This window comes from Amia ocellicauda, chromosome 18, assembly GCF_036373705.1.
Source record: "Amia ocellicauda isolate fAmiCal2 chromosome 18, fAmiCal2.hap1, whole genome shotgun sequence".
In the NCBI taxonomy this organism is placed as follows: Eukaryota; Metazoa; Chordata; class Actinopteri; order Amiiformes; family Amiidae; genus Amia; species Amia ocellicauda.
The window spans coordinates 22,125,146-22,139,040 of NC_089867.1; the positions used below are offsets into that span (position 1 = coordinate 22,125,146).

General features: G+C 43.6%; 1 protein-coding gene across 3 annotated transcripts in view; it reads left to right on the forward strand.

The window, feature by feature from the left end:
* The window catches only part of megf6b (multiple EGF-like-domains 6b), a 112,551-nt gene that overhangs the window by 70,044 nt on the left and 28,612 nt on the right, over positions 1 to 13,895 (forward strand). For all 3 annotated transcript variants that reach the window (XM_066690490.1, XM_066690491.1, XM_066690492.1), the window contains one exon: positions 7,544 to 7,666. In XM_066690490.1, coding sequence (XP_066546587.1) covers positions 7,544 to 7,666 — 123 coding nt within the window. The remainder of the gene's footprint in view (positions 1 to 7,543; positions 7,667 to 13,895) is intronic.

Consider the following 13,895-nt stretch of genomic DNA (forward strand, 5'->3'; position numbering starts at 1 on the left):
GTAAAGGTTTGTTTTCTATTAGGGATCACTGACAATCTACCTTTGGCTATAAATCATGTTTTTAAATTAGCTTCTTGGCAGTATATATATATATATATATATATATATATATATATATATATATATATATATATATATATATATATATAGAGAGAGAGAGAAAAAGAGAGATCTAGTTCTGCAGTCATATTCCCTAAGCTGTAAATCGGGCAGTTGTCTAATTGCCGTGGAGCTGTGTTTGGTCTAGGTAGTCGAGGAGTGATGGAAAACATAAACACCACATTTAAGCATCTTGTTTTGATGCCGTGGAAGTGAAGAAAGATGCCGAGTACAAACATCTCATAGCTGGCATGCCTCCGTGAGTCAGGCACCGTGCTGCGCAGTGTTGCGGCTTTGGCCGTACATCCGCTGTCATTTGTGAGCTGTAACGTGCCAAGCTGTGAGAGGTTGTGTGTGGAAAGTCTTTTGGCTGGGGGGGGTGAGGAGGTGGGTGGGTCCTGTGTTCTCATGCTTCAGTTTATAAACAAGAATATCAAGGGTGTTTGATGGGTGCAGGTGTGTTATGAAAGTGATTTTGCATTGAGGACAAACCACAAAGTTCCAAAATCTGATTACAATGATCATGTCTGCGAGATATGAAGAGATATTGTCTGTATTATTACTCATGTTGGAGCCATGTAGGTCCATCAATGGCGTCTACATGTTTTGTAGTGTTTTGTCTATGACAAAGTTCAACGTAACAACTTGCTGTCTTCCTTTCCCTAACTATTTGATCTATACTGGCCAGGGTTTAGCTCTTGAGGGATCAACTCCTCTAGGGACATCTTTGTCCGGTTATGGAACTGCTGATTCACCGGATCCATTGGCAGAAGAAGCAGTTGTTCTTTCTTTTATTTTTCACCCAAGTATTCCTCTGATCATCCTAATTTATATGTATTGGAGTTACTTGGAATCTTCTGCTTTTTGATGTTCGCTCCTCTGTGCAGCTGCATGGCAGGCACTCTCGGCTCTTGGCATGTTCTCACCTCCCCGACATGCGCGCGCACGGCCCCCGGTGTGGCGGGCCAGTCAGCCCTGTCTGTCTGTGGTGGTGCCAGCTCATCAGCCAGGAATGTGACGGAGTGGATTCGTGAGGCGAAGGGTGGCTTTAGACCCTGGAGCAGGTTATTGTCCCGTAGAGAATAGTGGAAATGGGCAAAGCAGAAATCAATTCTCAAACTTCTTTCCAAGTCAAGGTACAGCAGCGTAGCCCCTCTATAAAATTGATTTGGGTCTTGAAATTTCTTTTGAAAATGCTATAAATGAACTATTAACTGTGCCAGGGAGAGCTATATTAAGTAAGTGAGATCATGCAGAAACACCAGTTAGACTGAAGATGATACATTATTGTTGAATTTATTGGATGTCGCAATAAATAAGAGCCCTCATGCTAAAGGCACTTATTTCCTCTTGGTTTTCAGCCCTCTCACCTACAGAGAACAGAACAAACCCAAGGCCAGATTCTTAGTGTGCGTGCAGCCAGAGTGGAATGAGGCGTCTTTAACTGCAATCAAGTTTTTTTCTTAATTGCATTGACCCCTACGGTGCACCTTTACCAGGCTGTGCGCGTAGTTGTAACGATAAAACTATTTGCGTCCTTTTGAATAATTGCTTACAGCATGTTTCTTTTAGGAGTGCACTGCAGTTTTCCAAGATTACAAAATCCTTTGTCGTCCACCTTTAACTACTAGGCTTATAAAACACTACCGCACACAATGTCTGCTTTATCAGAAGGCCGTACTGCAGTCACTTGTGTTGAATACGTTGCTACATCATCACCGTGCTCATTGTCACTGTCCTGTTAGTGTCATCCATACGGCACACTTTGCATACCATCCACATCAATCAAGATACGCGCTTCTCCTCCTTGCCTGGTGAAGTTGATATATATATATTTTATGCCTTAAATGAGTGTTTGTTTACTCCCTGGCTGTGTGAACACCGACGGCTCTCTAGTCTTCTATATTTACAGTATACAGCCATGCACGCTGATTGAAACGTACCCCCCCCCCCCCCGGCAAGGAGGCCGTGGCAATTAAAATTCCATGCAGACCGCATTTCCCTAAACACTGTCAGGTGGTTCTCATTACTGCTCGTGTCTGCATGCTGTGGGGGTTGGGGAATCTGATGGGGTAGCCGAGTACCAGATAGCACTGGGAAAATGTCCCAATCCTGGCCCAGGTTAGCGGTGGACCATTTTAACTAAGATTTGACAGCATGGACTACCAAACAAAACAGAACACAGACGAAATTGAGGTCCATTTGTTCAGAGCAGTGGTCACAATTGTGGCTTAAAATATCTTCTATCTCCCCAATGCAGTGCTCTCCACTGGCAGCTCTTCAATAACCATTGTCTTATTTTTCCTTTCTGAATAGAACTGCAGATTTATCAAAGGGATTCGGGCTGCGATCCAAAGTAGGGATAACATTATAAAAATTCAGCTTTGTGTTCCGTGTATCTTTAATATATCATGTCTTTGTGAAGTAATTGCAGTGAAATGAAGCACTTGACTTTTACTGCTGGGCGCTGGGAGTAGGAGAAAACGAAGCCACGCCATGAGATATGAGTCACAGTGCTGTCGGTTGTCTGTTGGCTACTGCGTTTCCCGTTATTAGATTCACAACATGCCAGGAACTTTCTTAGAGGGATTTGTGCTCTTGAACTGTTTAATGTCTGCCCTTTGGTGGGTCTTCACTGCGCCCTGTCACTGGCTTCCAGTGCGTGACAATCTGGATTCAGGAATTTTGTTTGTCTTTAATGTCATATCGGTTCTGGATTTGATCTCTGCATTTGGCTCAGAGGGCTGAAAAAGTGGATCGTATTAGACGAATCTGGATTTTTTCCGTGATGAAAACCAATTTGATGTTTGATTGTTTTTCTTCATGAAAAAAGATAATCATTTGGACTGTGTTCTACTCCATTGAACAGCACCAAGACTAATCTGTTAAACTGTTTTATTTGAGTATTTCTAATCTACACACAAAGTGGTGTCTGAGGTACTGTAGCTCACCTAAGTAAGCTGTCCTACGTGGGAGAGAGGACTACTTATCAGGCCCAGAAGAGCAAGGTCTGTGTTGACACTGCGTTCAAATACAGTCCTTTTCCTTTGTCTGAGATTCTTGGGTAATTCTCAATGTGAATGCTCCTGCACTGGATTGATAAGATGGACAGTTCTGTCTTCCAATCAGGGGCTCCTGTCCTCTCCTGATCACCCCTCCTATTCCTGAGTGATTTCTTTGTGTGACCACAGATTTTCCGAAGCGTCTGTTTTGTAGCCGAACATCCCAAACGAGACATCCATTCCCTACATTCCTTCCTCTGCTTGGCTCCCAATGGCAACATGAACAGACTGATCTGAGGAATGAAAATAGGAGCCGTTTGCCTCACAGGAAAGGGACCTCAGCCTTCAGTGCACCCTGCTCAGGGGCGAAAGCACAGAGACCAACCCCAACTGGATCTAGCGCCCATGGGTCCACAGGCTGTCACTCCACCTGGGAAGTGCTACATAAACTGCACTCCACTAAGGCTGCGTTAACACTGAGTAAAGGTAGACTTGCCTCCATGCTGCTCGGCTTCTACAGGGCGAGTTGTTCAAGGCAGGCATTCCTGAGAGTCTGTAGTTTGACAGTTTAATTGCTCCTGACGGCACAGCTAGCAAGTGAGATCGGATAATGAGTGGAGTGGAGCCCCAAGCCAACTGCCCCGCACGCCCCACCCGGCTTCGTCTTGCTGTGGTGTCCTTCAGTGGCCCAGCCCTGGAATGAGAGCCATGGGGTACAAATCCGACACCATGGCCAATATGTGGGCACCAGCGCTTGGGCAACAATGGCAAAGTCATGGCTCCAGACTCCGACAAGAGCTCCTCGGATGAAAACACCTTTCAAGACCAAAAGCATTTTTTAATTATTGATTTTAAGATGTATAATAGTACACATATTTAGAAGAAACACAGGCATTTTCACAATCCGTTAAGGCAGGAATGTTACCAAGTACTCTGAACACGGCTTCCTGCTTCTATTTATTTTAATAACAGCTGTCTGATACAACTACCGGACTCCATCTTGGTCTTATTACCTCATTTAAAGTGCAGATGAAGAAAACAATTGAAAGGAAATTCAGCCAGTAATACTAACAAGATAATATATTGCAATTGTTTAAGGGTGGGGATGGTGTCTTAATTTGTCGAGCAACTGTACTGTACTTAATTGCTCTCCAAAGAGATACCCACCGAGTCCTAAAGCTGAATTTCATTATATAGCCACAGTGATTGGATAGAGAATTAGACCACAGATCGCAGCTCAATCATACAGTAACCTTAGGCGTTGTCTTTTTCTTTTTACTAGTGGCCAGTTAATGCTGGAGGCGTTACTCGATGAGACAGAGCATCTCCATTTGCTTTCAAGTAAGGGTTGCGTGGTCTTGAAGCATCTGCGATCTTTACCCTAGAGCTGAAAATATAATTCTCCCATTTACAGATTCACCTGCCTCCTTGTCAAGTTCAATTATTAACAAAGTTTCAAGGGCGTATAATCTTTTTTCACAAGAATGCGATAAGCAACCTGAAGTTTGTGAGTTATCTCCTGGGACTCTGGGACATGCCACAATGGCTGAACAAGGTTAAGACTAGGGGTTTAATTAGGGGGCTAAGGTACCGTCGGTCACATTAACACTATGCAATAAATCAAAAGCACATTGTCATAAGGATGAAGTGTGAAGATGTACCAGTTGGTAAATCAAGAGAGTCCTATCGTGTTTGTAATCCAACCCTGGATAATGGTATGCTATGTCTGGGACTTCAAATTTGTGAGTGTCTTTAGCTGTTCACTGGGGAGGTGATGTGTATCTCTGCAGTCCTAGTGTTGTGAGGCCTATACAGTTAAATTCCACCGAAGCCCAGTGATATGGGAACTGACCACTAATCCGCCAACTGTAAACTGTTTATTTCTTCGGCTGTCCTTCACAGCGCTGATGGATTGTTTGAAATGGATGCCGGTGCCAGCTGTTGTGCTCTCGCCAACCCAACGTGGGGAAAACAAAGACTGCGAAGTGCTTTCAATTTGTGCAACACTCCAGCCCTCCCATAACACCCCCCCGCCTTGCTGGGCCTGTCAGATAAGCTCTCCCACGCGATACGACACTAAAGGGTTCCTCGGCTTTAACACCAGCGTAGGATTTGAAACCACTGTATTGGTTACACGCTGTAAAGGGAGCCTGTTACACTCCACGTCCGAGGAATATAAAAAAGGAAACTGGATTAGGGCATTGCGCTCTGGTAGAGTGGCGTGTGTATGAATTGGATCTGGGAGATTGCATGCACAAATGTTTGTATGCTTGGAGCAGTAACATGTCGTGGAAGTCACACAATCACAGTTTCTATTCCTCCATTGTGGTGTTTGTGTTTTGCTTGTAGTTTCATGGGTTTTTTCCATCCTCAACTCTTTATAGTGACTTCCAGTACGTCTTATGGTATGTATCTGGTATAAGCATACCTGTAAAAGTACAATATGCCTTGCCTTAAGAATCTTACGGTTCCACTGATGTTTGAAATTTGACTTATAATTAAATAAAAAACGTTACAACAATGAACTGGAGTTTCCAAAGACTTCCCTAGGGAATATAAACAGTATAGGCTGAGCAGTTCTGGTACAATCCCTATTATGGTACCCGCTTAAATCATCGGGAATAGTAATAATTCTTATGTTACTGTTTTCATTCCCAGGGTGATCTTAACTGGCATTGACGCTTACTCAACCATCAGGCTTTTTATAGTCCAGTTCGACTTGTAAGCTGTCTGAGCTTGGTGCCAGGCATTTTTGTTCTATTTAACAGCCTTGGCTCAATCTTTTAAACCTCTGCCCTCCCAGCCATTTCTTTCAGCGTGTGCAGTATGCAGAAGAGCCCAGTGTGACGGTGACAGACAGGTCCCTAAGTAGAGATCGAGGACAACCAAGTTCAAAGCCACCCCCCCCCCCCCCAAAATCCAAAATGAAAGAAATAGCTCACATTTTTGTGGCCTGACACAGCGCTGCACAATAAGACCTCTTGTCACCAGCTAAGAAAGGGTTGGTGTTGATGGTTTGTCAAATTTTAAACTGAGTAGGAAACTGTGAAAGGAGCTGGAAGTCATGCAGTACAGATTGGGCAACATCTCCCTATTTCTTCTCTATCTATAATGATCTGACCATGGTCTTCTCAGCACAGTTTTAGTTTGAGACATTGCTTTCAGTTTACAGTTGCTCCTGGGTCTTTTATTGGAATAGTTCTCGAAACTGGTGGTGTGCTAAGATAGTAAAGAGAGCATGCCTCCACAAGCTTCATCTTTATGGGAACACCTGTGAGGATCTTCAGGAAGATCCTCCCAGGAACAAACAGCACCAAGAACAAAACACACTTCGAAATCCTTCCCAGGTCATTCCAGTTCAGAGTGATGGCTCTCTGGGTCTAAACCTTTCGGCGGGCTTTTAGGAAGCGTTATCAATTCACTGTTCCCTTCTGGAGTTTAGCATCAGCGTTTAGCTCCGATATGGAGTTAACAGTTTTGATGTCTTTGATGCATTGGCGAGCTAAACCTAATGTTTCCTCACACGTGAGTGTGTCTTTTGGGGAAAAAAGTAGACGGAGACTAACCTTATTTACACTGGAAAAGACACAATGGGGATATTGAGAGGAGTTTGTGCTGAGTGCGCAGTTCAGCAACGGTAATACATTTCAGATTGGCGTCTCTTTGGGGGTGTCCTGGGAGATGGGGGTTAATGTTTTAACTGCAGCTTGCGGGCTGTGTTGATTCTTGAGAGGAGCAGGTATGTGGGCTCCCTGTTCCCACTTAGGGGCTGTTATGAAAGGGAAATAGCTGATTAGTTTACCCCCGACTCTGGGAAGCGAACGAGTGCTGTGATTTGAACTACTTGCTGGGTTAGTAAGGCTGTCGTGCTGTTTTCTTATTTGTTTTTCCTCCTGGGTTGTTGCAAAGGGCTAACTGTGTAAAAAAAAAAAAAAAGGAAAATCTCAAGGCTGGATTGGTCACAATGTTGGCAGGGAGTGACCTTGCACCCACTCCTGTCCTCCATTAGTGCCCGCAGATTAAGTGGGTTGGGTATCCTCCGTCGTAGAATAAATTATCCTTTTCTTTTTCTTTTTTTAAATAATATCTTGCATTGAATTGCAGCGGTTTCCATATGGAAAATTACCTGATTGTTTGTTTATTTATCTCCAGATTCTCTAGGGGAGCATTTCAGAGTTTGCCCCGATGGCCTGGAATCCATCCATCTTTCTAGTGTTACACATCTCAGTTTAAGTGGCTCCATTGAGAAGCTGCAGAGGCTAAATTGCTCTCTTGTGTGAGAAGCACGGACGGACTGTTGATTCCTGCTCCCTGCGATCCGTAGTTCAGGAGCTCACTGGAGTGGAAGCCTGGACAATATTGTTCTAATAATAAAGATTGCATTAATAACAATTAGGCTAATTTCTCTTCCCATGTGCTTTCTGCCCTGTGTCTCCGTGCAGACGTCGACGAGTGCCAAGTTCACAATGGAGGCTGCCAGCACAGATGTGTGAACACTCGGGGCTCCTACTACTGCGAGTGCAACCCGGGGTCACGCCTGCACACCGACGCACGGACCTGTATTGGTGAGTCGTGGGAAAACTGCACGAGACTTGGGGTGCTGAGATGATTTTTAGACTTACATCCCACAAACTCCCAGCTGCCTATCCAACGTAGGTGGCTGTACACAGTTTTTGTGTCTAAGAAAGATTCTTGGACCGTGGAATAGAGGCTCTCATCTCACTTCTAAAAAAGTCTGTCTCACACAAATTCCAGTCAAAATTAAACAACTAATTTTAATATCACAGTTGACCTCTAGAGCAGTGGTTCTCAACCCTGTTTAGTTCAAACCGAGCTTCCAGTTACTCAATTGAATAACTAATTGACCTCATAATTTGCCCAATCAGATCTATTAAATTATCTCAAGCAGTATATGTCAAGTTCAATTTAAAACGATATCAGGCACTTGACTTTTCCCACATTATGTAAGCTTGGCCAATTACAAATTACAATTTAAGCAAATTTAGTTCAATTAAGATGTCAATTAAGTATGGAGGTATCGTTAATTGCCGACTGTAACAAAATCCTGCAGCACAGTGGGGCCCCAGGACCACTGCTCTAGATTGTGTGTTAACAGTGTATATTCTGCTGAACTATCAGAGAAGATGTCAGAAGTGAAGTTGCACATTTACTGCTGTCCATTGCACAACTCGCTGTAAACTGTTCTGCTAAACTAGAAACAGTCCTTTTTTTATTACTCATTAATTTTTTTATTTTGCATTCATGCACTCTTTCTGGGTTCACTGTGTTGGTCTTCTTTAAATCGTACGCCAATTATGACAAATTTCTGTACTCCGCTGCTGTGAATTTAATACTGCCTTGACAAGTGACAAGTGACAGCTCCTGAGAACAGTCCTTTCCAACTGCGTCATCGTGTCGGAGGCTCGGTTGACAGTATCTCTTTCCAATCTTGTCACAATCCATTACTGTTAAACAGAGCCGTCAAAATTTGCTCTAATAAACAAAAGTTTCTATCAGTGTGCTACACCGTAGCTGAAAATGAAGTCAAGGGTTTTTGGCAAAGAGAAATGATAGTGACTAATCAGGTTTTTGTTAAACAACACTCTGTAGTAAAGAATAGACGCATATGGAGACAGATTTCGAGCAGAGAGCTCTGTCTCTGGAGTTCAGTGTGGGAGCAGTTGTATTTGAAGCCGATTCCCATGGTGTCCTGGAGGCCTGACAGTCAGGTTCTCTTATTGAAACAGTTCAAAGACAGCCATTGATGTGGGTAGGTGCTCTCAATGCACCATTTTGAAGCTCCTTTTCTTTCGCAGTGATATATACGTGTATATATAATTCGCCACAGAAGTTCAATCAGGCTGCAGCCAAAAAATAGAGGCATTGTGGTTTTACTCTGATAGCTCTGGGAATCTCACAAAGAACATTGTCACATGGCAGGGCTCCCAGGACAGCAGCAGAATTCCTGCTCTCCCCCCGATCCTATCACCGTAATGCCTGCTGAAAGGCTCAGCTTAGCTCAGTGTCCCCCGCGGCCCCCGCTGCTGATTAATGGGGAGATCTTGGTAGGGGGGGACTAACTGGCAGCGCTCGGCCAACTCTGTGCCAAGGCCAATCTCCAGCAGAAAAACTAAACCCAACTTCCCTACACTCACCAGGGGGCATGAACTACAGTCAACCCACTCTTCTGAAGGGGGCAGATGTGATTAGCCCCCTCTCTGGGAATGCTCTCATTTTTGTGCGAGTTTTCGTACAGGCTGTTCTGATTTGAATGCATTTTGTTGCAGAGATTGGTGTATTGCATTATTTTAAATTGACTGAGTATTCGACTGCTTCAAGGACATAGTTAGTGGCTTGTGCTATGGCAGTAGTGCCTGGCAATATGGTAGAGGACAGGAGCCAAGTTGAAACCTCAATGTGCATGTGAAAGGATTTTGCACTATTCCTGAACCTACGAATCAACTTTTTGTATAGCCTCTTCGTGTTACAACAGTGTGAGTGCAACGATTCCTATTCTGTAGTCCATTGAGTCGGTCATTCTGCTTTGTTTGAGGTTGAAGCAATGGCATGGACTGGAAGAGCCCAGTTTGCGGCATCCAGTAGAGTTTGACGTAAACAACATTCCCGAAGGTTGTGTACGCCCACTCTAGAATGATGTTTTCTCAAAGATTCGGACTCGAGTCTCACTGATGGGAATGTTTGTTCTTGCTGGTGACAGGAGGTTTATATGTTTGGATTACTGATGGGTCTAGCTGGCAAACTTGTGTATCGGAGATTGAAGGGCGATGCGAGTACACAGCTGTGAAATATGGATTCAATAATGTGTTTTTAGTCCTGGAATGCTGATAGCGTTGCTGTGTTGTTCTTTGAGTCTGCTTTGAGTCAAAGTTTCAGCAACTGATAGTTATTCCACTGTCTAAGACCAGCACTTTCTTGCTATTTTCCTTAGACTCTAGTATATTTTTAACTAGGCTAGTTTGTATGACTAACTAACTGAATACATTATAGTAAATCACAGAAAAGGCTTAACTAGTACAATATTACAAGTCCACTTTATTTAATTCTACATAAACCTGAATTGTCTATTTAAGGATGTAAAACTACACATCATGTATATTCTTATTGCTATCGCAGACATTCCTGTATTTGTACCTCCTTTAACCCCAATCAACTTTGAACTACCTATGTGTTGTGACTGACAAGGAGGAGACCTCTGCTGTGAAAATAAAGGCCAGACAGCTGGAAAGGGATACTGAAATTAGGGAGAAGTGGAACAGGAAATAACTTTAGCCCCAATTCCGTGGTTCTTAACGAGAAACAACACAGCTGACGATATGACACAAAGACCCTTTTGAATCATGTTTCAACAAATACAATAACTTGCATAATTAGGATGGCAAAGTTTAAATTACAAAAGCACACTTTACAATTTACAGATCACACAAAATGGAAAGTAAGTAAGTTTGATGCACTGTTAGTGTTAGTGCCTGTAAGAAGTCTACACCCCCTTTAAAAAAAATCACCTTTTGTTGCCTGGAATTAAAATACAATAAAATAGTTTTTGTTTAATTTATCTACACATCCCACCCCACAACTACCAAGTGAAAAAAAAAATCTAGAAATGTGTAGAAAATTAACAATAAATAAAAACTGAGACAGCTTGGTTGGATAACGGTCCACCCCACTTGTAATAACAATCCTAAATTAGCTCAGGAGTAACCAATGACATTCACAATCACACCCCAAGTTAAGTGGCTTCCACCTGTGTTAAATTGTAGTGATTCAGATGATTTCTGGTTACATTCAGCAGTTCCTGTAGGTTCCCTCTGCTGGGGTGTGCATTTCAAGACTCAACCATGAGCACCAGGGAGCTTTCAAAAGAACTCTGGGACAAAGTTGTTGAAAAGCACAGATCAGGGGATGGGTATAAAAAATAGCAAAGGCCTAGGAGCACAGTCAAGACAATTAAGGAGTGGAAGGTGTATGGCACCACCAAGACCCTGCCTAGATCAGGCTGTCCCACCACACTGGATGACTGAGCAAGAAGGAGACTGACCAGAGAGGCTACCAAGAGGCCAGTGGAAACTTTACAAGAGCTTCTGGCTTTTAAAGTGTACATGTGACAACAATATCTTAAGCACTCCACTAATATATATATATATATACAGTGGGGGAAAAAAGTATTTGATCCCCTGCTGATTTTGTACGTTTGCCCACTGACAAAGAAATGATCAGTCTATCATTTTAATGGTAGGTGTATTTTAACAGTGAGAGACAGAATAACAACAAACAAATCCAGAAAAATGTATTTCAAAAAAGTTATAAATTGAATTGCATGTTAATGAGGGAAATAAGTATTTGACCCCTTCGACTTAGTACTTGGTGGCAAAACCCTTGTTGGCAATCACAGAGGTCAGACGTTTCTTGTAGTTGGCCACCAGGTTTGCACACATCTCAGGAGGGATTTTGTCCCACTCCTCTTTGCAGATCCTCTCCAAGTCATTAAGGTTTTGAGGCTGACGTTTGGCAACTCGAACCTTCAGCTCCCTCCACAGATTTTCTATGGGATTAAGGTCTGGAGACTGGCTAGGCCACTCCAGGACCTTAATGTGCTTCTTCTTGAGCCACTCCTTTGTTGACTTGGCTGTGTGTTTTGGGTCATTGTCATGCTGGAATACCCATCCACGACCCATTGTCAATGCCCTGGCTGAGGGAAGGAGGTTCTCACCCAAGATTTGACGGTACATGGCCCCGTCCATCGTCCCTTTGATGCGGTGCAGTTGTCCTGTCCCCTTAGCAGAAAATCACCCCCAAAGCATAATGTTTCCATCTCCATGTTTGACGGTGGGGATGGTGTTCTTGGGGTCATTCCTCCTCCTCCAAACACAGCGAGTTGAGATGATGCCAAAGAGCTTGATTTTGGTCTCATCTGACCACAACACTTTCACCCAGTTCTCCTCTGAATCATTCAGATGTTCATTGGCAAACTTCAGACGGTCCTGTACATGTGCTTTCTTGAGCAGGGGGACCTTGCGGGCACTGCAGGATTTCAGTCCTTCACGGCGTAGTGTGTTACCAATTGTTTTCTTGGTGACTATGGTCCCAGCTGCCTTGAGATCATTAACAAGTTCCTCCCGTGTAGTTCTGGGCTGATTCCTCACCGTTCTCATGATCATTGAAACTCCACGAGCTGAGATCTTGCATGGAGCCCCAGACCGAGGGAGACTGACAGTTATTTTGTGTTTCTTCCATTTGCGAATAATCGCACCAACTGTTGTCACCTTCTCACCAAGCTGCTTGGCGATGGTCTTGTAGCCCATTCCAGCCTTGTGTAGGTCTACAATCTTGTCCCTGACAACCTTGGACAGCTCTTTGGTCTTGGCCATGGTGGAGAGTTTGGAATCTGATTGATTGATTGCTTCTGTGGACAGGTGTCTTTTATACAGGTAACGAGCTGAGATTAGTCTAATCTCAGCTTGTTACCTGTATAAAAGACACCTGGGAGCCAGAAATCTTGTTGATTGATAGGGGATCAAATACTTATTTCCCTCATTAACGTGCAAACCAATTTATAACTTTTTTGAAATGCGTTTTTCTGGATTTTTTTGCTGTTATTCTGTCTCTCACTGTTAAAATACACCTACCATTAAAATTATAGACTGATCATTTCTTTGTCAGTGGGCAAACGTACAAAATCAGCAGGGGATCAAATACTTTTTTCCCTCAATGGATATATACACTCACCTAAAGGATTATTAGGAACACCTGTTCAATTTCTCATTAATGCAATTATCTAACCAACCAATCACATGGCAGTTGCTTCAATGCATTTAGGGGTGTGGTCCTGGTCAAGACAATCTCCTGAACTCCAAACTGAATGTCTGAATGGGAAAGAAAGGTGATTTAAGCAATTTTGAGCGTGGCATGGTTGTTGGTGCCAGACGGGCCGGTCTGAGTATTTCACAATCTGCTCAGTTACTGGGATTTTCACGCACAACCATTTCTAGGGTTTACAAAGAATGGTGTGAAAAGGGAAAAACATCCAGTATGCGGCAGTCCTGTGGGCGAAACTGCCTTGTTGATGCTAGAGGTCAGAGGAGAATGGGCCGACTGATTCAAGCTGATAGAAGAGCAACTTTGACTGAAATAAGCACTCGTTACAACCGAGGTATGCAGCAAAGCATTTGTGAAGCCACAACACGTACAACCTTGAGGCGGATGGGCTACAACAGCAGAAGACCCCACCGGGTACCACTCATCTCCACTACAAATAGGAAAAAGAGGCTACAATTTGCACAAGCTCACCAAAATTGGACAGTTGAAGACTGGAAAAATGTTGCCTGGTCTGATGAGTCTCGATTTCTGTTGAAACATTCAGATGGTAGAGTCAGAATTTGGCGTAAACAGAATGAGAACATGGATCCATCATGCCTTGTTACCACTGTGCAGGCTGGTGGTGGTGGTGTAATGGTGTGGGGGATGTTTTCTTGGCACACTTTAGGCCCCTTAGTGCCAATTGGGCATCGTTTAAATGCCACGGCCTACCTGAGCATTGTTTCTGACCATGTCCATCCCTTTATGACCACCATGTACCCATCCTCTGATGGCTACTTCCAGCAGGATAATGCACCATGTCACAAAGGTCGAATCATTTCAAATTGGTTTCTTGAACATGACAATGAGTTCACTGTACTAAACTGGCCCCCACAGTCACCAGATCTCAACCCAATAGAGCATCTTTGGGATGTGGTGGAACGGGAGCTTCGTGCCCTGGATGTGCATCCCACAAATCTC